Genomic DNA, 25,132 nt, shown 5'->3' with positions numbered 1-25,132 from the left:
AAGCACACAACGTCGATAAGGATCAGCTTCATGTTTTCTGGCGATCCAACTCGAAGGCCTGGGTCACTAGGCAATTCTTTGTGCAATGGGTAAACCAAGTTTTTGGCCCTTCTGTGAAGAAGTATCTTCATGAACAGAAATTGCCTTTAAAGTGCCTGCTATGCCTTGACAATGCACCCGCTCACCCCCCCGGACTTGAAGATGATATCTTCGATGAATTCAAGTTCACAAAGGTGCTGTATCTTCCACCAAATACCACCTCTATCCTCCAGCCCATGGACCAGCAAGTCATCTCTAATTTTAAGAAGCTGTACACCAAGCCCTTATTCAAGCAGTGCTTTAATGTCACGCAAAGCACCAACTTAACTTTGCGTGAATTTTGGAGGGGCCACTTCAACATCGTGCACTGCTTGAAGATCATAGATCAGGCTTGGGTGGGATTAACTCGACGGATCCTCAATTCTGCATGGAAGAAGCTGTGGCCTGATGCAGTTTCTCCCCGAGATTTCGAGGGTTTTGACCCCGAACCTGATCCCTTGGTCGGTGCAGCGGAAGCCGTAGAGGAAATCGTCTCCCTTGGCAAGTCCATGGGTCTGGAGGTAGACGCAGATGACGTTACGGAACTCGTCGCCGAACATCACGACGAACTGACGACGGATGAGCTCAAGGAACTCCATGCTATGTCGGAGCACATGAGTGATGACGAGGAAGAGAGCGAGGAGGTAGAACATGTGTTAGGTTCAGCGCAAATAAAAGAGGTGTTAGGAAAATATCAAGACGTGGTCGACTTCATCGACAAATACCATCCAAAGAAATTGCAGGTTTGTGGCGTAGTTTCTCAATTCGATGATGTTTGCCTAACTCACTTTCGAAACATTCTGAAAAGCCGTACCAAGCAATTATCTATCGATGCTTTCTTTAAAAAAACTGCGAAGCGAACTCGCGATGAAGAGGATGTAAGTGAACCGAAGAAAACGGCAAAGAGTGAAGCAGAAGAAAGTGAAACACAGAAAACGGAAAAGAGTGAAGCAAAAGAAATTCAGTCAATTTTAAATGTAAGTGATAGTGATTAAAATTACGTAATCATCAAAGAGAAAAAAAGAAAATGTAAAAAAAAAAATATAAAATATAAAAATAAAAAAAAAATAAGCTAAGTTATGTTAAAGTTCACTTAGTGGAAGTTAGAATAAGTTACGGTAGTGTTACGTTTATCGTAGTTAACCTCTCTACCTCCTCGCCGTCCGTCCGTCTCATCTCTCCTCTCTGCGTAGCAAAGACGAACAACACCTGCGCTGGAGTTTCTAAGGTAAAGTGACGCTAAAAACACGTTTCTTATTTATCATTTTTTTGCTAATTCTTCTTATTTACATGTCTATTCTTCTTATTTACATGTCTATTATCTAATTTAGTGTTCATTATTCTCATGGGAAAATTATGTGTAGTAGTTTATTAAGAAGTTATCATAGGTTTTTGAGCTCAACCACGGATTAATCCTATTTCAATGTATTCTTATGGGAAAATTCGTTTCGACATCCGAACAATTTCTACATCCGAAGTTGGTTCTGGAACGGATTAAATTCGTATGTAGAGGTTCCACTGTATATATATATATATATATATATACTGTATATATATATACATATATATAGCCTATATATATATATATATATATATATATATATATATATATATATATATACATACTGTATAAACATATATAACTACATACATATATATAAATTTATAATATACAATATATATATATATATATATATATATATATATATATATACAGTATATATGAGAGAGAGAGAGAGAGAGAGAGAGAGAGAGAGAGAGAGAGAGAGAGAGAAAGAGAGAGAGAGAAGGAGAGAGAGAGAGAGGTAATATAGATTTAGGTAATTAAACATAAGGTTTGTTCGTTCGTTTGTGACTCCACCTTGCGCAGGACTGTGACTGTGAACTGGATCATCCCTGTTTTGGGTATTTCACGAGCCTGGGCATACTGTAGACTGCGCATGCAAGAACATAATAAATACTGCATATAGAGGGTAGAATGACAATAAATGGAAATTCAGTAATCACAATAGGCTAACTTTTACTCATGAAAACAATGAACAATACTAATATGAAATATATAAAACATGAAGATGATGATATATTGTAGAAATGATAATTAATAAAAAAGAAAATAAGAAAAAAAGATAAATCTCATCTTTTGTCAACTATTTCCTTTACTAATAATAGTAAGCATTCGTCTTGTGGGTGAGATTTATTCTCGAGGGCAGGGATATTTTCTCTGTGATTATGAACACTGTGGCAACATAGAAAAACAATAAAATAGATCTTACATTATCATGAATAAGGACTGGAATTGCAAGTATTTTAGAGTTGGTGATGAGGGTGGATGTAAATACACTAAAATTTACCTTATATAATCATGAATAAAACAAGAATCGTGATTACTTTGATTGGTGGTAGGATGACAGTCTCCCTATTGGGGGTGTCTAGGGAGGGTTGAGTAATACCTAAGGTAATGAATGCCACTATTGGCTAGAGAGAGTGGTGTGATTATTTCATGATAACATAAAATGTCTAAAATAGCTCCTATATATTCAGAAATAGAGGGTAAAATCCCAAAAACTTTGTTGGTTGGCAGAAGACAGGAGGGGGAGGGGCTAATATTAGGGAGAGGAGATTCTTTACTGAAATTTCCACGAGTGTGAACTTAAGTGATATCCAGCCATGTGCTACACTCTTTTGTGGCTTATAAAAGCTATTATAATAATGATTATAATAATAATAATTATAAGGATAATAGTAATGAAGATGACGGTATCCCAACGTCGCCGCGTGTATTACCAGGCATGTTTTGACGTGTATTGACATCAAAGGAGTGAAGGGGTTGAGGATGGCTCCTATCATCGACGGATTTCGGCCATATTCCTTAGCAATCATACTTAACCGCATGACAGCCTCATACTTCTTAATTATCTCAAGCTTCATCTCCATAGAAAGCATCCTCTTCTTTCCCTGACCATCATCAACTTTCTTGGAATCCATAGCTAATAACGTACGACTTGAATAACGCAACACGATACAGTTCAGTAACTAAAGGCACGAAAGCAAAATCCCCAACACGAATTCAATGTGAATGATAGTGCTGTCAAAACTAAATGATTGAGGGGCACCGATGCGTAGATGCATGACGGGATAGATGCTGACCAATATGAGAGCCAGATCATATGGCAGTAACAAGCATCAGAATAGGGAGATAACCAATGGGAGCACGGGAGGATGGTGGCAAGTTTACGGCTGGCGGCGCACAAATTCTAAAATTAGTCTTGGCAGTGGCCAAACTCTCGCACCGTACCTTGTTTCATAGCATGAAACATTTTTTGCAATGAGAGTCAGAAAAATCTTTGAATCTCGCTTCGCAGCATCAATTTTTTGTATGCAGATGCTTTCGTATCAAGAGGCATCACTGTATAATGAAAGCTCCATTTCTGACGAGTAGTTTTATATCTTTTAACGGCTATCTATCATGCAATTGCTGTGAAATTACATAATCACTTCACAATGAGTATAATGCTATTTTACACAAAAATTCAAAGTGTTATACTGTACTATTATTTAGAATAAAATAACATAACAAAACAGATTTCTGATAAATTATTATACATTGTAACCACTCTAAAATAAACAGAAAGAATGTTTCGGTTGTTAACGGCTTAGGGGTGTGTTAATGGATTATTATTTAGGCGATATCAGAGGGTCTGACAAAACAGATAATCTAGCAAGGCTCTGGAGCCAAAAGTGCCAGAAAATCTGTGTTTTACCTGTATTTCACTTTCTCTTGAACAATATCAATGAAATCAAGTGAATGTTCCTCTTTACTTGCAGTTTGATATAAATATCTGAGCTCTAATTGCCAATTAGGAACTGGTCATCAACAAATCAATCCACTGTATTTCTAATTAAATTATAGTTTATCCAAGCAATATATAGTGTCAGTCAGTAAATTAACACTTGATTAACAATTCAAAATTCTTTGGCAATTATTATTTCATTGAGTACTTTAATTTTTGCTAGTCTGCTTTGCCTTTGCATTGGTGGACTTTACTGGTATTGGTAACAATATATGAATGGTGTTTTGTATATATTGTACATCATCCAAAACTCTAAAGCTAAAGTCATCTAGATAATTTAATAAAATATATGAGAGGTCAATACACAAGTCATAGTTTGTATACCATATACAAAAGGCAGCAGTGATATGGTATAAAAGAGTTGCTAGCAAACCCAAATCTTCATCTGACATATCAGTCATATGGCAAGGTATGCAAGTCCAAGATTGGCCTGGTAAGCCACATCTACGGACACAAAAGGGATGAGTATTGGCACTGCATTTCACAACTATTCACACTACATTTAACATCTACTGAGGAATATCTTTCAGTAAAGCCACATTGCACTGCTATTTCCAAAATGGGTGTTTGTATGTTTACTAAGATTTGATTACCTCTACGATGAATTTACTAACTTCTGTCACAACAGTGAGTGAAATGTGCCTTCCCTCAATAATAGCGGTTATTCAACAATCACTTTGAACAAAAGCATAGATCCTTTACGGCAATGAATGGCTTGAAAAGGCTTGTACATACTGTACAAATATTTTCATTCTAAACCATTTTTCATATAACAATATTAAGAAACACCATAATAATTTTTTCAGTTCCTGCTGTAAAAATTACAAAGAAAGATTAAGGGAATATAACTAAAATATAAAGTTAGAATAAAGGCTAATCAGCAACTTTAAATTTGTAAAAAAAAAAAATCAGGTAAAATACAAATAAATGTTTTATGATAAAGCTACAACAAATAAAATGAGCAGTGCTGTATTAGACAGATCTTGGATCCTGAGAAAGCACTGTGAAATTGAAAAAGTAAGAGTAGCAGCACCATAAATTAAATTAAATCTATCAACCATGTCACAATAGTCCATAGTACCCAATAAAACCATATAAAAGTAAAACACTACATATTTCATACCTTTTCTGCAGTTCTATCTGAAATTACAGTAGATGTTAACTTCATAAGCATCTGTCGCTCCACGATGGAAATGGGCGGCTGCGGAGGAGCAGAAGTAAGAGTTGCACTATGACTGCTTGGCAATGTTAGGTTATGTAATTGCAACAGCAGTTCAGTACTTGAGACGTGGAGCTGACAATTGGAGGAGTCCAAATAATCCCAAAGCTGCAAAGCCATGTGCTAAAAGAGAGAAGAAATAACTCAAAAAAGAGATAACTCGCACATCAATCCTTAGAGACTAATTACTGTACAAGTACTGTACAAACAAATTACTGTTTTGTCAAATGATTATAAATGAACCAACAGAAGACTAAGTAACAATTTCCTAAATAAAACTATTTCCATACTTACCTGAAATTCATGTGCTATGTGCTATTCCTTCTAAGAAAGATGAGACTTGACTATCACTACAATAAAAAGACTTTTTTCCCTAATAAGCACAAAAGCCCTTCGTTCCCTGTAGTAAGATGAGCTGATGTGATAGAAACATGAGTGAACCAGCTTCCCCTATCCAAGACTATCATGACCATTCTTTCTGAAGTCAAGAACTCAACAAGTCGCTAAGTTTTTATTGGTTTATTTTCCTAGCTTTCATAACTTAGTTGAAATTTAGTCCTTTTCTTACTTGCCTCAAGACTGTGAAAATTTATTTTCTATTGGAAGAATAAAAGGCTAATTACACAGCATGTGTTTGATTTAATCATCAATCCATCATCTCAATGTCATCACAATTTCTTGCCTGTGTTCTTATAAGAATGTTCACATGACTCATTAAGTTGACATTAACATCTGGCAGCCAGCAAACAGCACAAAGGTCTCAAATTTCTTCTTGAAAGATCCAAATTAGCTAGATGTATACTTGGCAATGGCTTGTATAAATTGCACATTTAATTGAATCACCTCACTGTTCATCAGCAGGAATGAAAAACTCAATAACCATTTGTGGTAATAAAAAGTTTTATCTTGTATTACCTTTAGCAATATTCTTGTATCATAGTTATCATATAATGTATACTATTCTCTCACTCCTAACTACATGGTATCAACTTAACAAATTATATCACTGTATAATGCTTTAAGACATGAGAAATAGGACAACATTATAAATAATTTGCATTTTTTCTAACTATACAAACCTGAGTCTTTTACACAGGAGAGATAACAATGAAGCTGAAATACAAGGAGTTAAATTTTTTTAACGAGGTATAAACAAGTAGTTGGTAGTCATAAAGTAGAAAAGGCGAAGTTCAGCCAAAATGTTTGCTCAGTAAGTTGTCACTTGGATTGTAGCTGGGACTTTCTAGGGGGTTGGTGATGGCAGAAAAGTATGAGTAAAGTACTCAGGTTAGGAAAAATACAAATTACAATACCTACAAATTTGTCATTTGCTCTAGTGCAAACCTTCATCCTTTACGTAGGAGACTCATCCTTAAGTGGGAGGAAGTTCCTGTTCCAACTGGCTGGAAACTTATCCTGGGATTCCTAAACTCGGACCCTGCATGTGGTGAGAGTTCAGGTTCCTTACACCTTGTGCATCAGTGGTGTGACTACACCAGCAGGTCCATAGGATGAGAATTCCTGGCATGAATCTAAGCAGAGAAAGGAAAAGTACTAAGTACTTCTTCCTCTGTGGATCGCAGCGGGGGTTCAGCCACTGCCCAGTACCCCATAGCACGAGGAAAGGTCCCTCTGTTCCCCATTCTTGGTCTTCCATTGGACGCACACCCACATACGGCCTTGAATGGTGCCATCCTGTCAACCAAGTCAAGTAAAAACTTGTTTGAAGAGGGAGGAGTAGGTGTCCAAAGTCCTGGAATGAAGAGAGATGGAGGTTACCGAAGCTCTTCCCTCAACCTGAGAGCAGAAAGTATACAGAGCTGTACACTGTCTCAGCCGGTTACCGCAGCTACCTGGGCAGCTGGGGCAACCAGGACTTCTTCCTCTTCCTGGCTCTGCAAGCAGAGGGGTCGAGGTCTGAGCTACCAGCAACAATGATGCTCACCAGGGAAAGAAACCAGGAGCCACGACACTGGGACACAATCACAGACACAGAGCGATCAGATCCCAGGCATAAGGGTCTGGGTGACAAGCAAAGGGGAAGGGGTGGGATACACAGGGGCCAGATCAGGAAAACCCTGGGCACAGGGGCAACATGCTCTTTGGCCTTGTAGACCTTCTGACACCCAACACCAGGGAAAACATCTCCCAGAGCCAGTACCATTTACACCGGCATGGAAGCTCAGAAGCCCCTTTACTGGCCTTCCCAGTCCCTCACACTGGGGGCACCACCAAAGCTTTCACGACAGTTGTCATCGGGAACACAGAGGACACTGGTACTAAGAGAACAGGGTGATAAGTAGCTTTAGCTACCAGCTCCCTCAAAAAGTTATGGAAGGCCTACCTGAAAGGCCTAAAGAACACCAAAACTCATTATCAGCAGTCTGCACGGTAACAGGCGAAGAGCTTCCAGCTTCTGAACGGGTCCAACAAACACTGGGATACCACACATACACAACTTGACACATACTCCGCGGGGACTGAGTCAGGGGCATATGCACAGGGGGTGGAGGAAGCAGTCGCACCCCCTGACGAGGCCGAAGTACCAAAAGACTTCTTCGGTGTCTCCTTGGGTGTTACCAAGACAGACCCCGGTGAAGGCTTAGCTCACTTCTATCCCTTCAGGGTGTATGCCTGGCACTGCACAGGATGCCACAACCTACACTTGACGCATGGAGATAAATGTGAACAATCATACCCTCTATAAGATGCTCAGTGGGAGTGTGGATATACAGCCGGTTTACTCATAAACAAGTTGTACCAGTCATCCTTCCCCTACCAAGTATGAACATCTTATCTTACTTCCATACTTCCAAGTGCAACAATGCACTTACCGTATTTCCTGTGTCGTAAGAGGCACATTTTTTCTTGAAAAATTACCCCAAAAATCCCCCTGCACCTTCAAACTAAGAAAAAGTTGTAGAAGGGAGATTGACAACACTCAAACTCATCTAATGACATAAAAACCTACAAATATCATTCATATGTAATGAATTAATTTACTTTTATATTGCATTTCTTTTAAGGAAGTACAGTAGCACGTTATTTGTTTGTTTGGTAATCAGCTGTTAACTCGCCAACCACCTTCTACAAGCAAACATGCTAACTAGTGGTCTCCTAGCAGACGATGCTATGACACATTAGTTGTTTACGCAGTCTTCTTTTTCTTCTCCTTTGTCTACATCTTTTCCCACGTCTACGTTGGGTCGATGTTTCTGGTCAGCTTTCTCTAACTACCTCTGTCCCACACCTCATCACTGGTTAATCCCTTACATCGAAAGTCATCCTTGATACAGTCCACACCTTCGCTTTGGTCTCCCTCTCCTTCTCGTTCCCTGTATCTCCATTTCCATCCCTCTCCTCCCAATATACTGATCATCTCTTCTCATGAAATGACCATACCACCTCAGTCTACTTTCTTGGATCTTATCTGATAGTTTTCTAACTCCTGTGGTACCCCTAATTACCTCATTCCGTGTCTTATCTCTTCTTGTCACCCCACACATCCATCTCAACATTCTCATCTCTGCCACATCCATCTTCATTATGCAGTATTCATTAATTTTCTTATATTTTATTGATATTTTGTCATAAAGCAATATTTTGATAACGACTTTATAGACCGAGTTCCAAAATAATATAACAGACAGTTTCTGAATACGACCATGGAAAAAACATCTCACTGTTAGTTGAATGCAGTGTTCAAGGCAGAAAAATAACTATACCTAGAGTCACATATACAGTGGCAAAATTATTCGAGCTAGAAGAATTTTTTGAGACCTCTTTGATAAATAACTATTTTTGTCTGAAAAGGTGTAGTCTATAATGAATTTGGAAAATATTACTAGAATTTTACTTCTTTACCAAAATTTGATTAAGAACATTTGGCAACACTGCTTTCATGTAAACAACACTCGAAACACCAAACACTAAACATGTAGCTGTAGCGGTAACTTCGACTAGTTTAGTGGTTTCTTATACGAATAGGCCTATATAATAAAATTTGGATAATCGACGTGCAACTAATTAATATTAACTTGAAAATTTCATAATACACCCAAAATATGAAAAGTTATTGTGCCAGACAAAAACCACACTAGATTTGCTGACTAGGAATTGCTGCTAAGATATCTTTTAAAATACTCAGTCTTTTTTTCCAAAAACTACTTTGTTAATTTATGGGTGCATCTCACCACTTATAGCATTTTATGACATGGGAAATACGGTACTTCCTGCAATAGAAAATTGAAATTAAAACACTTGGTAAGTCGCTAGCAGTACATGCATACTCGACAGAGGCCAAATCAAAAGTGAAGCTACTACAGCTAGGAATGGGGATGGGGTGCCCTGCTTGCTCCCTTATCCAGCTGGAAAACTGCTCATTATCCAAGTTTCAACAACCATCTACAACTCCCACTGAATCAATCTACCTAATTAGGACGAGGGTTTTGTATGTTGCGTTAGAACAAAGTGTTGACTTATTGACAACAAGATAAAAAAGGTTTTCATCTCTAATAAAACTACAGTACAGTCCCGAATTATGAGTGTTCAAATTGTACTATTCCCCATTTATGCAGTTGCTAGTTTCAAGAAATAAATTTTCTGTATCTGCGAAGCTGATCACAGCCTGCGAGTGAAGTACCACAAAACATATCAAATCTATTGTCTTTTAAAGTATATTGGTAGTCCTAGGTACGGTGCCTGATAACAAATGTAATCAAACATTATTTATCTTACATTTTATTAACTATTTCATAATAAATAGCCTTTTTGGGCGCAAGCCATGACGTCCTGATGGAAGGTTCCTTCAGTAGCTTCCTAAGGGTATATTTGACTACAATAGATATTCCCAGAGAATTAAACTAAAGGTTTCACAGAATTCTAACTTCTGGCACGAGTACCCATAAGGTTTCCCTTTAGGATATCGTAATATAACGGGACGTATGCTTGACAAGCCACATAGCTATCTGCACCCCACATAGCGTTTACGCTTCGAGGGGGAGTGTGGCAAGTATGGGAGGAGCCGTTGCTAAACTCTCCTCCTTCGTTACTGTTACTGTACTTGGCGATGTCAACATTCGGCCGCCATAGCTGGCCGCCATCTTGATTGATGTCACATCCGCGCGCCATATCCTCATTCCTTACTACATAGCATTTCTGACTAGGTGTTTTTTCCCAGTGTTCGCTAAGTATTTTCGCAATGTCGCGATCTTCAGCCTCGCCTTCTTCTGGAAAGTTGAGTACCATATTCTTGTATTGTATAAATAAGCTCCAGCCGTAAAGTAACGCTTTTTTATCTTAAAATCCTGTGTTTTGTGGCGGAGCTGTGCCCCGACCGGAGGCGTCATGTTGCGACGCTGTTGTTCGACTCGCATGCTTTATTTAGTTAGCCAGAACAACCTTCCCGGTCTTGTAACTAATATCAACATTAGTTATTTAGTCTTCATTGCTAGGAATTAGTTATATTATGCTGACAGTATTCCTTTTCGGCGAACGCAGGTAGCCGAATGCCTTGCTAGATTGCTAGCCTAGCTCCTAGGCTTGATAGCCTAGTGTTCATGTTTACTTTCTTGCATGATATAAGTGTTCCTAGTGTTAATTTATGAAATGAAGATATTGGCATTTATACATATAAGAATCAGTGATTGCACATATAAATTCTTGCCTTCTAGGAAATATACAAGGGGTTTCAGTGATCTTGGTAGCTGACTCCCTTGCCCCTAACCTAACGCTAGGGTTCTTGTATACTTTCTTACCTCCCCAGTTACCTTATCTAAGGTAATCTCCTCCCTCTGAGGTAGCCTAGGCTACATCCTATCCCTCCTTGCCTCGAATTGCATTCAGGTAAGGTTAGGCTAGGATTTTTCTTTCCCCACTCCCTGCCATGGTACATGCGCTTTGAGTTTGGGACAGAACCTCAGAGTACCAGTCGTTTGCCCCCAGCTCCCCATTAGGAGAATGTACTCTCCTTCTGGACCCTGCTGGTGGGTGAAGGTGGAAGGGCTCTGCCTTTCCCACTAGTCCACATTTGGTTGGGTTAAGACCCTTCTTCCCTGTGGCCTAGTGACTTGTCCTAACCCTGTCTTTCCTGGTCTAGGAGACTAGCTCCCCTAGCCTAGGTTAGGCAGTCCAGGAGATTCTGCTTCATTATAGTTTCGGACAGGACACTAGTGCTGTACCTACTCTGTGCTAACTTACCCTAGGCTGGAGAATGGACTCTTCCTACCTAGACAGGCTAGCCCTGAACAGAATCCCCACCCCTGGGAGTGCCGGTGGGAGCTACGCCTCCCCCCTACACTCCCTCTCAGGACCCTTTCCCCTCCCCCCTCTATCCCTGTTGTGTTGGCTAGCCATCACACCCCTGTCTGCCGCCCTACAACTCCACTGCGTGCCGGCGGGTTGCGGGTTCGGCATGGTCCTTTTGTTGGTTAGTCCGAACTGCTACGCTTCCCGCATATAGTCGAACTATGGGATAGCATACGACAGTCGGTCTGCCGGCGAAGGACCTCACCATCTTGAGTGTTCTTCGGTCCTCCCATGGAGCACCACCGGCAACTATAGCCGGCTGCCAGCTCTCTACCACCGGATGAAAGGTCGCACCCTCTCCCTTTCATTTGAACACTCCTTCCGGAAGAAGAAGGGGATGAGTATGATTACTACCCTTCCCTTCCTCTCCTCCTATTCTATCCCTCTCTCTCTCAGTGCCGGTCCACTGCCGCCTCCTCTCTGCCGGCGCCAGCCGTCAGTGTTTTCGGTATCCTATCTGTCTCATTGAATGATGTCAGTGTCGGTATACCGTTGCCGGCCCCCTACCGGCTGCCGGGGGCCGCCGGCCTGCCGGAGATCTGCCATCGCCTTAAGGTGTCGTCCTTCCTCTCTGCCACATAGATTGATGGCTTGGAAGGTTCTCACCTTGATGGAGACTTGCCGGCACCAGACGAGCTTCCGGCATGCCGCCACGCTGCCGGAACGAGACGAGCTTCCGGCATGCCGCCACGCTGCCGGAACGAGACGAGCTTCCGGCATACCGCCACGCTGCCGGCACCAGACGAGCTTCCGGCATGCCGCCACGTTGCCGGCACCAGACGAGATTCCGGCATGCCGCCACGCTGCCGGCACCAGACGAACTTCCGGCATGCCGCCACGCTGCCGGCACCAGACGAGCTTCCGGTATACCGCCACGCTGCCGGCGCCATCAATCTTGGCTTTACAGTGGACAGTCACTCCTTCCCCCTGCCGGTCCGGTGCCAGAGGTGATTATTGTACAGCTATGGATAATAGCCAGTACACCTATGGCATATATATACCCTAGACTGAAAACTATTGTGTATAGTTGTACAGTAAAAATTTTCCAGCATATTCTGAGCATCATGCGCAGTCTTTTGCCGGGCCCTAACCTGAAAAAGGGGGATTAGATTATCCCTCCTTTCTTATATACTGAATGAATTCTGCTCCTCTCTCACTGCAACTAATTCCTCAGAGGAAGCCTAAGCTTGGCTCATCCAGCATGGACCTTCTTCCTTCTTCTAGGGCTCATGACGGGCCCCTGGAATTAGTTATGATGTGGGGTCACAATAGGCTGGGTGGGATGCACAAGTATGTGTCTTTCCTACCTCCTTTCTAGCTTATCTATCCTAAGCTTATACATAAAAGGAATCTTATATTATAAGTTTAATAACTTAATACTAATCTAAGATGAGTATGATTACTACCCTTCCCTTCCTCTCCTCCTATTCTATCCCTCTCTCTCTCAGTGCCGGTACACTGCCGCCTCCTCTCTGCCGGCGCCAGCCGTCAGTGTTTTCGGTATCCTATCTGTCTCATTGAATGATGTCAGTGTCGGTATACCGTTGCCGGCCCCCTACCGGCTGCCGAAGGCCGCCGGCCTGCCGGAGATCTGCCATCGCCTTAAGGTGTCGTCCTACCTCTCTGCCACATAGATTGATGGCTTGGAAGGTTCTCACCTTGATGGAGACTTTCCGGCACCAGACGAGCTTCCGGCATACCGCCACGCTGCCGGCACCAGACGAGCTTCCGGCATGCCGCCACGCTGCCGGAACCAGACGAGCTTCCGGCATGCCGCCACGCTGCCGGCACCGAGCTTCCGGCATGCCGCCACGCTGCCGGCACCGAGCTTCCGGCATGCCGCCACGCTGCCGGCACCGAGCTTCCGGCATGCCGCCACGCTGCCGGCACCAGACGAGCTTCCAGCATGCCGCCACGCTGCCGGCACCAGACGAGCTTCCGGCATGCCGCCCCGCTGCCGGCACCAGACGAGCTTCCGGCATGCCGCCACGCTGCCGGCGCCATCAATCTTGGCTTTACAGTGGACAGTAACTCCTTCCCCCTGCCGGCCCGGTGCCAGAGGTGATTATTGTACAGCTATGAATAATAGCCAGTACACCTATGGCATATATATACCCTAGACTGAAAACTATTGTGTGTAGTTGTACAGTAAAAATTTTCCAGCATATTCTGAGCATCATGCGCAGTCTCTTGCCGGGCCCTATCCTGAATAAGGGGGATTAGATTATCCCTCCTTTCTTATAGACTGAATGAATTCAGCTCCTCTCTCACTGCAACTAATTCCTCAGAGGAAGCCTAAGCTTGGCTCATCCAGCATGGACCTTCTTCCTTCTTCTAGGGCTCATGACGGGCCCCTGGAATTAGTTATGGTGTGGGGTCACGGCAATAGGCTGGGTGGGATGCACAAGTATGTGTCTTTCCTACCTCCTTTCTAGCTTATCTATCCTAAGCTTATACATAAAAGGAATCTTATATTATAAGTTTAATAACTTAATACTAATCTAAGATTACTGTAGGTCATAATTTATTGACTTCCAAATATTCATTACCTTTCTTTTACAGGAGGAGTACCTGAAGTATCAGAGCGCCTTCTGCAGCGTTCGTCGCCCCAACTTCTACGGCCACCTGGCGTGCCGAACCCACGCCGGCTGTTCAATCTCGAAGGGAAATCTTCGATATTGGGACCCGCTGGCCTGCCCTGTATGCAAGAACCTGCTCGATGAGGCGTTCGATAACCCTCCGTCAGCGGAGGCCAGGGACATCGCCCGAGAGAAACTGCGCAAGTGGGTGCGCGGTTTCCAAAAGAACGCCACGGGGCCTTATCTCCCAAGCGAGAAGATGAGAGCTTTGCTCTTTCCTAAGGCATCTGCGGATGCCGTCATTCCCAAGGATGAGATCCCCTGCGTCCAAGTGACGGTCAAACCGGACACTCTCCAAGACTGTCATATAGACGAAGTGGAGAGAATGTCGGAGGTGTCGGATAATACCGAAAGGACCCTGATGGCTGAGGGTCCAGAAAAAGAAGATCAAGTGGAGACTCCTGACTCCAAGGGCGAGATCGCCCGTGCACCCTCCATTACTTCCGTTGCAATTTCGGAACCAGTCCCCTCTACATTTGCCACTCCAGTACCTGCAGTGGTAGGCACCCAGGATACCCTCCAAGCATTGGTGGCATTCCTGGATGAGAAGTTCCGCCAGGGGCATGCGGACCTTAAGAGGGAGATAATGAGCATGAAAAGGCAGACGCCGAAGAAGATTAGCGTCAAGGATCTTCCCCCCTGCTCAGTGACCAATCCCTGGAGGCATGCACAACACATGCCCATCATGACCAGAAAAATCTTCATCAACGATAAACTAGGCGCCATCCCCCTTGAAGAGGTGGAGTTCTGGCCTAGTTTTGAAGCCTACCCGGACTGTTACGTCCGTCTTAAATCTGAACCAGTCTCCAAGGAGGAGACCGAACCTAAGGAGGTCATAGTCTTTGACCACTCCAAGGCTCAAGCTCTTCTGGCAGACTGCCTCAAGAGCAGGGGCTACACCAATTCCAAGGTGCCGGCCCTAAGCAAGAAACACCTGTCCTTTCTTGCTCCTCCAACCATGGTCTTTCCTTTCGACGAAAAGGCCTTGCTGACAGTGTTGAAGGCAGTGGAGGAAGGAAAACCCTGCCCTACATTGGAGGAATGTAGGCTTTTCTCCCTCGCCCTCCCTCCCAATGACAAAAGCTGGAAGGATATCCAGTTAACTTTCGCGGTCAGAAAGTTGGAGGCTGACGTCGCCGGACGTCAGTTTAACGAAAACCTCCCCAAGCTCACCAAGTACCTTCTGCTTCGGGAGCAAGACACAAAAGAGAGGTTGGCTGCCTCTGTCTCTTCAAATACAACTTGAGACAATGGCCGGGGACATTCGGGTCCCAGGCTTCTACATGGTTCTCGCAAAGACCCACCTTGCCACCTTGCTGAAGGATTTGTACAGCTTCATCAAGGCCCGGTGAGCCTGTAGAGAATTCGTGTTTGCGGATGCCACTGTCAAACACGAACCCTGGAAACTGATTTCCTTCGACATCTGGGGCAAATATCTCTTTCCAGTGGACCTTGTGAAAGAGATTGTGGACCGAGCCGCCACTGAGAACAGGAACCTTCTCAACAAGTGGGGCATGTCCCTAAAGAGGAAATCTTCTCAGGATGACGTCTCCCAACCTAAGAAGAAATCCAACAAGCCCCGACCCCAACAGCGTTAGGCCAAACGACAGTTTCCGGGACCCGCTACTCCCCAGCTACTGGCTCAGCCACAGCAGACCTTCCAGTTGGTCCCTCAGCCGGTGGTGGCCCAGTCACCAGTCTTTACTCCTGCCTACGAAAGGCAATCCACTACCTTTCCCCCTGAAGGTAGAGGCTTCGGCAAGGACTCCTCTCGACGTCCATCCAGAGGGAGAGGAGGAAAGGGAGCAGGCGGCCGAGGTGGTAAACCCTCGGGAAACCAGAAGCAATGAAATGCTTCCGGTGGGAGGAAAACTCCGCCACTTCCAGGATTGTTGGACCTTCGATCCTTGGGCCCACAGCATCGTCAAGAAGGGACTAGGGTGGAGCTGGATAACACCACCTCCAACCTTCCGCCAATTCTTCCAACACTCCACCCCCATCGTGGAAGAATATGTCCTAGAACTCTTGAACAAGAAGGTGATCAAGAGGGTAAAGGTTCCAGGGAAGACTATTCTGTGTTCCCAAGAAAGACTCAGACAAACTCAGAGTCATTCTGGACTTGTCCCCTCTCAACAAGTTCATAGCGAACAACAAATTCAAGATGCTGACTCTTCAACATATAAGAGCCCTACTGCCTCACAAGGCTTACACGGTCTCAATAGACCTGGCATTACAATGAATCACCAGGCTTCCTCCTACCTAGGATTCAAGCTTCAACGAAGACAGTACGCCTTCAGGGCCATGCCCTTCTGACTCAACGTGGCCCCAAGAATCTTCACCGAGCTCGCAGACATGATCGTCCAACAGCTACGCCTTCAAGGCGTCCAGGTGATGGTTTACCTAGACAATTGGCTGGTTTGGACGGCATCGTCAGAAGAATGCTTGCGTGCCTGCAGAAAGGTGACCCAGTTCCTGGAACATCTGGGTTTCAAAATCAACACCAAAAAGTCTCGACTGTCGAGCTCAGAAGCTTCAATGGTTGGGAATCCATTGGAACCTTCAGTCACACCGTCTTTCCATCCCTCTGAAGAAAAGGAAGGAAATAGCGGGATCTGTCAAGAGACTTCTAAAATCCAAACGGATTTCAAGACACCAACAGGAACAAGTGCTCGGCTCCCTCCAGTTCGCCTCAGTGACAGACCCAGTGCTACGAGCACAGCTAAAAGATGCATCGGGAGTCTGGAGAAGAAATGCATCCATCGCTCCAAGAGATCTCAAGAGACCTCTACCAACCAAGCTTCGCTCGCTCCTAAAGCCATGGTCGGAGGCAAAGAACTTGAAAAGATCAGTTCCTCTTCAACCACCACCTCAGTTGGTCACCATCCACACGGATGCTTCGCTAGAAGGATGGGGAGGTCACTCCCATCAACGACAAGTTCAAGGAACATGGTCTCCCATATTCAAGACGTTTCACATCAACATCTTGGAGGCCATGGCAGTTCTTCTTACTCTGAAGAAACTATCCCCTCGTCCTTCGATCCACATCCGTCTAACGCTGGACAGCGACGTTGTGGTCAGATGTCTCAACCGTCAGGGCTCACGGTCGCCCCAACTCAACCAAATGCTATTACCCATCTTCTGCCTAGCGGACAAGAAGAGATGGCACCTTTCAGCAGTTCACCTACAAGGATTCCACAATGTGATGGCGGACGCTCTATCGAGGACAAGCCCCATAGAGTCGGAATGGTCCCTAGACGCAAGATCATTCTCCTTCATCTCCCATCAAGTCCCGGAACTGCAGATCGACCTCTTCGCCACGAGCGACAACAACCAACTTCCTCATTACGTGGCCCCATACGAGGACCCCAGAGCGGAAGCGGTGGATGCCATGTCCCTGGACTGGAACAGATGGTCCAAGATTTACCAGCTCCCTCCTACCAACCTTCTGCTGAAAGTCCTCACCAAGCTAAGAACCTTCAAAGGAACAGCAGCCCTAGTGGCACCCAAGTGGCCCCGGAATAACTGGTTCCCTCTAGTCCTGGAGCTACAGCCCAAGCTGATCCCTCTGCTGGACTCAGTTCTCTCCCAGCAGGTTCAGAAGTCGAATGTCTTCGCTTCATCAAGGAAAACCCAAGACCTTCATCTCACGATTTTCTCTCCCTGGCCGTGAAGAAAAGGTTTGGAATTTTGAAGAAAAGTTTAGACTTCCTCGAGGAATACAAAACAAAGTCTACCAGAAGGCAATATGAGTTATCCTGGAAGAAGTGGGTGTCCTTCGTCAAGGCAAAAAACCATATGGAAATCTCCATAGATTTTTGTCTGTCCTTCTTCATTCATCTTCATGGACAAGGCCTGGCGGCCAACACGATTTCCACTTGCAAATCGGCCTTGACAAGACCATTTCTTTACGCCTTCCAGATAGACCTGTCCAATGACATCTTTAACAAGCTGCCAAAGGCATGTGCTAGACTCCGTCCTGCACCTCTACCGAGACCCATCTCCTGGTCTCTTGACAAGGTGCTCCATTTTGCCTCTAGTCTGGACAATGAGTCTTGCCCTCTGAAAGACTCGACTCAAAAAGTGATTTTCCTTTTTGTTGTCGCCTCGGGAGCCCCAGTCAGTGAAATAGTGGCTTTATCTAGAGAAGAGGGCCAGATACAGTTCGCCGAAACAGGGGAACTTACCCTCTTCCCAGACCCAACGTTTCTCGCTAAGAATGAACTCCCCACTAAGAGTTGGGGTCCCTGGAGAATCTGCCCTCTGAAGGAAGATGTCTCTCTATGCCCAGTGGAGAGTCTAAAGGTCTATCTTTGAAGAACTTCAGACTTTGGCGGAGGAAAACTCTTTAAAGGAGAAACATCGGGATCGGATTTGTCACTTAAACAACTAAGGGCGAAGATCACCTACTTTATCCGCAGAGCGGATCCTGACAGTACACCCACAGGTCATGATCCTAGGAAAGTCGCCTCTTCCCTGAATTTCTTTCAAGCAATGGATTTCGAAAGCCTCCGATCCTTCACAGACTGGAAATCCTCAAGAGTGTTTTTCAAACACTATGTGAAGCAGGGGCACGAACTGAAGCGATTCGTGGTGGCAGCAGGTAGTGTATTAAGGCCTGCTGCCTAGTGCTGCGTAGAACAGCGAGTTATCTCGGGACTCTAACTCAACGGGTGCCTGTGTTGACCCTAGTGCGTAACATAGTGATTTTAAGTGCCACCCAGTGACACGACGGACTGTTCTTCCACAAGGTGAAGTGACATAGACTTGAACACGTGTGCCACATGTTTATTTGGACATGAAGTGTATTTAAGACTTTAAAAGACCCTATCGTTCCCTCGGAACTTATGTGTGTAATGGCAAGTTCTTCCTTTTCAGATTCCACACCCACGTCTTATGTTGTCTTTAGTCTATGTTTGTTAACAAAATTTTATTGAAATTTATTTACCTTATTTCATATTAACTCATTTTATTGAATAAAATGGAAATTTGTTACCATATGCGTCTTATTTTGCCCTACTATACGAAATAAATTACTGTTACAGAGTTTTATTACCCATGATTCTAATCATTATTATAATCCATGTTATAATATTGCTCCTGTCTGAAATATACTCACCTAAAGAAAAGTGAAATATTTGTTCCAACACAAGTACTTAACTTTCCTGATCTTTCTACGAGATCGCCAAGATCTGCATCTACAGGTGAGTTCTCTTCATCAGGTTACTTCAAGATATTCCTTTCGTCCAAATAGGACTTCCCTGCCAGGGGGGCAGGAAGCTATGTCATAGTATATGCCTTTGGTAGTGACAGGTAACGGAGATGTCACGGTCTCTAAGGTCATCAGACCAAAGGAATATTGTTTCGAAGTCGAAGGCACTACTAATAAGGGAAAAAATCCACGATACAGTACACTAATTCTCTGGTACACTTCCATCAGGACGTCATGGCTTGAGCCCAAAAAACGGATTTTGAGCGAAGCGAAAAATCTATTTTTGGGTGAGATAGCCATGACGTCCTGATGGACCCACCCTAATTCTCTATTCTGGCCTGTCAGGCCCCTCCCTCTCTTATTGTATCATGGAGGCTGACAGAAACGCCGGAAGGAATGAGGATATGGCGCGCGGATGTGACGTCAATCAAGATGGCGGCCAGCTATGGCGGCCGATGTTGACATCGCCAAGTACAGTAACAGTAACGAAGGAGGAAAGTTTAGCAACGGCTCCTCCCATACTAGCCACACTCACCCTCGAAGCGTAAACGCTATGTGGAGAGCAGATAGCTATGTGACGTGTCAAGCATACGTCCCCTGTTATATTACGATATCCTAAAGGGAAACCTTATGGCTACTCACGCCAGAAGTTAGAATTCTGTGAAACCTTTAGTTTAATTCTCCGGGAATATCTACTGTAGTCAAATATACCCTTAGGAAGCTACTGAAGGAACCTTCCATCAGGACGTCATGGCTATCTCACCCAAAAATAGATTTTTCGCTTCGCTCAAAATCCGTTATTTAAGGAAAAATTCCATATCAACAATGAAATCAACTTTTAACTTTGTGAGTCTAGCTGACAAAATGTAAACAGGTTTGTGGTTACGTTCTCAGAAATCTTTATCTTTCTCTAACCTTTCGATAATTTTAATGGTACTGTTAATGATGGTATAATAAAGCATTATTTTTGTTTAGTAGAGTATATATAAAAGCTTGAAAGTTAACGAGTCAGAAATAATTTTAAACTATAGATTTGCTTTACAAAGATTTGCTTTTGTATAGATACTATAAAAAGGAGACAAAGACAGAGAAATTGATTGTTTGATTGTTGAGTCCCCCCCCTCTCTCTCTCTCTCTCTCTCTCTCTCTCTCTCTCTCTCTCTCTCTCTCTCTCTCTCTCTCTCTCTCTCTCTCTCTGTATGTGTAATAAATAAAACCCTAGTTCACATTGGGCAATCTGAGTTTAAGAGTGAAAGTGACATGACTATAGTTAGTTGCGGTGAGCAATTCCTCGCTTCAGGTGGTACAAGAAACAAACAAAAAACAAGCATTCAATTTCAACAGCTGATATATTCTCTCTCTCTCTCTCTCTCTCCTCTCTCTCTCTCTCTCTCTCTCTCTCTCTCTCTCTCTCTCTCTCTCTCTCTCTCTCTCTCTCTCTCTCTCTCTCTCTCTCTCTCTCTCTCTCTCTCTCTCTCTCTCTCTCTCTCTCTCTCTCTCCTCTCTCTCTCTCTCTCTCTCTCTCTCTCTCTCTCTCTCTCTCTCTCTCTCTCTCTCTCTCTCTCTCTCTCTCTGTGCTGTGCTGCTATATAATATAGTAATATAGATGAAGAAACCAAAATATGTTTACTTAGAAACTGTCAATTATATACATAAAGTAAAAAAATTATAAAATCCCTTTCATTAAAACACTACATCCGATTTCGTCAGCAAACCACTATTTTTCAGGAAATATTGCATTCTAGAAAATTGCTACTATTTAAATAGTTCATTTTGCTTTAAGAAAACATTTATGTATTTATGTACTTTTGTTTTAAATTCCGTGAGTATTTTAACAATCGAGTATTGCTGACTTCTTTTTGTTTTACTTTTGACTGTAATCAGATCAGTTGATGGCTACCTTTCACTCGCATTTCTTACCTATATAACTCTAACAAATGAAATCTTCGTTCTTCACAAAGTTTCAGTTGAATACTGTACTCACTGACGAAGCCGGCAATATATTAATTTCTCGATCAACCAGGGTGTGCTATAGCATTCATTTAGGGCATGGTAATGTATTTTGGGCAGCTTTTTAAGTATGCGCGATGGTAATAAAATGCTACAGCAGAGGGTTAGGTCATGTATTTGCTATTAAAAATCAATCATGACTCAAATTATCCTTACCTTCTCCAATCTCACACATCTCTGTCACATTGAACTTTGTAGCGGTAACCCTATTGTTCTATACCTCTAAAAACCGGTTTAGTACTTTCTTCTCTCTTTTGCAGATGGTTCCATAATTGAGGTGGGTACAAGTTGATAAGTTATCAAACTGACTTATAACTGAAGTTACAAGTATTTTAGATATGAAATGGACAATCATCCTTCGTAGCAGTTTAGAATTCTAGTAAATTATCAGTCATTGGCGCAAGTTTGCTATCGTTGAACGAAAACAAAAAGGTTTTCCTGTTTTGCTCCGAACGTAAGAATTTATAAGGATACGGTAAGTAAAATGTTTGTAATAACATATTTACTAAAAGCTATTAATATAATTAGTTATTATCTTGATCATTTGTGTTTAATGTAATTTTTTGTTCATTATGACCGACGATGGAGCGTTCAGTAAACAAAAACGAGGTTTTTATTTTAGGCACCGTGTTTAGGAAAGGCATTATATAAATCGCATTAATTTCATTTATTTTGAAGTTCTAAGAAAAATTAAGTAAAACAACATTAGTAATAACAAAATCATCAAATAATAAATACTTGGTAAGATAGCTGTTGCTGCAAAAATTAACCTAAACACAGATGGATAAATGATTTCGTTTCTTCGTTATGATAAGAGATGAACATAAACAAAACAATGGTTTCCGTTTTTGATGGTGTGCTTTTTGGCATGATTAGAAAACGCATCATGTAAAATCGCCTTCATTCTGTTAAGTTCAGATTTTTAATGATACAACAAAAGCTAGTCTATACAGTGATAGTTTTGCTATTCACAAGCTTTCTTATACAACAGACATGACTTGAACTTATCAAGATTTGTCCTAATTTTAGATTGTGTTATGATAGGAAATATACAGTATTTACACCAATCCTGGTTGTAATTTTAACTTTTCAAGATATCAAAACTTATTTATTCATAAGAACAATGTAATATTAGAAAAAAACAGTATAGTACATAAAAAGTATTGAAAATGGGTAGTAAGCACTTTTGAATAGGCAAGTTGCAGTTTGCCATGGCCCTAATGGAATTATTCCTGGTATGTGTTTCAAAATATAAGATTTTCCATTTACGTGGGGCCATTGATCGACCAAATTCCTGCATAATTCGGGAACCTACTGTATACTAAAGACAAATAACATTAACAAGGACATTGTATTTTTACGATCAAAATTATTAGGTTTTAAATAAATACAAAAACTGACACTTGTATTGTCAATGCATTGCACGAATTTACAAAATTTAGGGTGCAGAGGCTACAGACTAATGGTTGGAAGAAAAATCAGTTTTGTGAATACTGTAGACCTTTCTTAGTGAAATAGTGTCTGCATAGCACTCCCTTTTCCTGAAGTGCTATTAATTATGCTGTACGTATTTGGTACATTACACTATGCTGTGGCTGTAATATATGACTTTTATAAAGTCACTTCATCCCCAGCTATACCTCTTCTCAATCATCAATTTACCTGAAGGTGAGTACATACTTCATTTGAAAACAAATCCTTTCAATAGATAGCCCAATAGTCTGGGAATTTGACCCAACTTGTCTGAATACATTACCTTAATACAATACTACAATAATCTATGTCACTAAGCATTCATCAATTAAAGTTTAACTAAATGCTATATCATAAACATATCAAACAATAGAAAACAGGGAATTTTACCGAATAAAATATCATATAAAATATTTCAAAACTAAAAATTACATTTCCTCACCTGGTATACTGTTGTGTGGTGCAAAAGGATGTGAGTGTGAGACGGAAGGAGTAAAGGTGTGATATTTACTGCTACTACTCCAATTTCACTGTCACATCCTGCTCCACATTCATTTCGCCAGACAGAGAGGTCTGACTGAGAAAGCATCACCAGCTCAAGAAGGGTTGAAATTGAAGCTATTGTGAACTGAGAAGATGCTTGATTTCCACATATAACACAGGCCAACAACCCAACAAACCAGTGAGGAAGCTGTTCTGATGGTCTATTCAAAACTGAACCAGGAGTTGTTGGGAGAGATGACAAATCAACAAGGATTTTACAAGAGGCTTTAAAGACTTCAAGGTGTTCACTAAGATCTTGTTTCAATTGAAGAATTGTTGATAAATCGACAAAATCCTCCTTAGCCTCTGAATGCAGGGAAAGTGATGAATGAGACGAAATTGAACTTGGTGATCGTGAAGGTATCAAACAATGAAGCCTCTTTTTAACAGGCAATTTTATTGGTGATGCATTTTTGGAGGAATTTTTTGTTTCACAACAGTGCAAGCATTCATCTAGCAATTGCTTTAGCTCAGACTGGGAATCAACTAAAATTTCTGAATGATACAAGGAATTTTCAAAGTCACACAGAGCAGAATCATCACTGAGAACTTTATTCTGGATAAAACGTAAAAAGAACTTTTCAAACTCTCTTACATAAGCATGTAATGGTGAATATCCTTCATGGCTAGGACTCTGAGGGGCACTCTCATATTCATCTTCGCTTGCTTCATGAAATAGGTATGTGTTCTCTCCTTTTGGATGTTTAGGAGTTGAATCTCCTTCTTCTACTCCTGAATCTGAAGGAATCTCATTCATCTGATCTTCATTATCATTGCACAATTCCACATTATCTAGATCAAATATATCTTTCACTGGATTTATTTCACTCAACAACATATTTTCCTTTGAAACTTCCTTTTTTGGAACTTTCGTACTAGAAAGTTCTTCTTTATCACTCTCATTGGAGCTTAAAGAATCCAATTTTGATTTTGAATTAACTGATATAAATGAGGTTTCAGCTTCTGTATCAGTTTTATTATCACTGTTTTTCTGTTCTACTTCATTTAAATCTGATTCAAAGTTTGAGCTTTCCTCTAAACTTTCACCTTCTTCATTGGCTTCTATACCTATTTGAACAATCCCATTCTCACTTGGAGGGCTTTCTCTTGCTCGAGATTCAGGAACTACTGGAGAACGAGTTGTTGAAGATGAAACTTGCGACATAGCATGGAGTTGAAGGGAAGTAAAAGTGTTAACACTGGCACGAGAATCTGGACGAGATGCCGCAACAGCAAGAGGAAGTGTAACAGAGGGTATGAGCTTCAAGAGAATAGCCTTACAAAGAGAGAGTCCTACAAAGAGTTCATTAGATGTTAGAATAACTAAATAATCAGTAAGGAGAGAAGTTATGGTATTCAGGACTTCAGGTAACCTGGATACCTGTGTTTGCTGTTGAGTGTCTAAAGGCAGAGAAGACAACAGATGCTGCAGTAAAGTGCAGATTTCTATCACTGTCATGCAAGAGCTCCCAACTTCTTCTACCTTTGGTAACTGATTTTCATGATTGGTATCTACAGTTTCATGAGACTCACAAGCAGTACGTAACAATCCTGTAAGATATATCCATGGGTAAGAAGGCTGCAAAGCACTGAATAGAAGTGTAGCAGTCTTAGTTACTTCATGTAAACCTTTGTTACCATCAATTATATTCTTATCAGGAGAGCGTGGAGGAACTAAGGTGGCTTGTCTATCTGTGGCACTTTGTCGTCTACAGCGGGACTCAACCAAAACTTTAGGCTCTTGAAGTGCCTGGCAGGTGTGATATAAGCATCTGGAATAAAAAGTTACTATGAACATTTCTAT

At 42.2% G+C, this 25,132-nt stretch overlaps 1 protein-coding gene across 2 annotated transcripts in view; it reads right to left on the bottom strand.

Moving 5' to 3' along the window:
- The window catches only part of LOC137651467 (protein dopey-1 homolog), a 501,407-nt gene that overhangs the window by 216,114 nt on the left and 260,161 nt on the right, over positions 1-25,132 (bottom strand). For both annotated transcript variants that reach the window (XM_068384695.1, XM_068384701.1), the window contains exons 8-9: positions 23,228-25,100; positions 5,053-5,271 (exon numbers count right to left, since the gene is read on the bottom strand). In XM_068384695.1, coding sequence (XP_068240796.1) covers positions 5,053-5,271; positions 23,228-25,100 — 2,092 coding nt within the window. The remainder of the gene's footprint in view (positions 1-5,052; positions 5,272-23,227; positions 25,101-25,132) is intronic.

The sequence above is a fragment of the Palaemon carinicauda genome, chromosome 1 (assembly GCF_036898095.1).
Source record: "Palaemon carinicauda isolate YSFRI2023 chromosome 1, ASM3689809v2, whole genome shotgun sequence".
NCBI classification, from domain to species: Eukaryota; Metazoa; Arthropoda; class Malacostraca; order Decapoda; family Palaemonidae; genus Palaemon; species Palaemon carinicauda.
The sequence above is the reverse complement of the archived record's forward strand: the minus strand, read 5'-3'. Positions and strand labels throughout refer to the sequence as shown.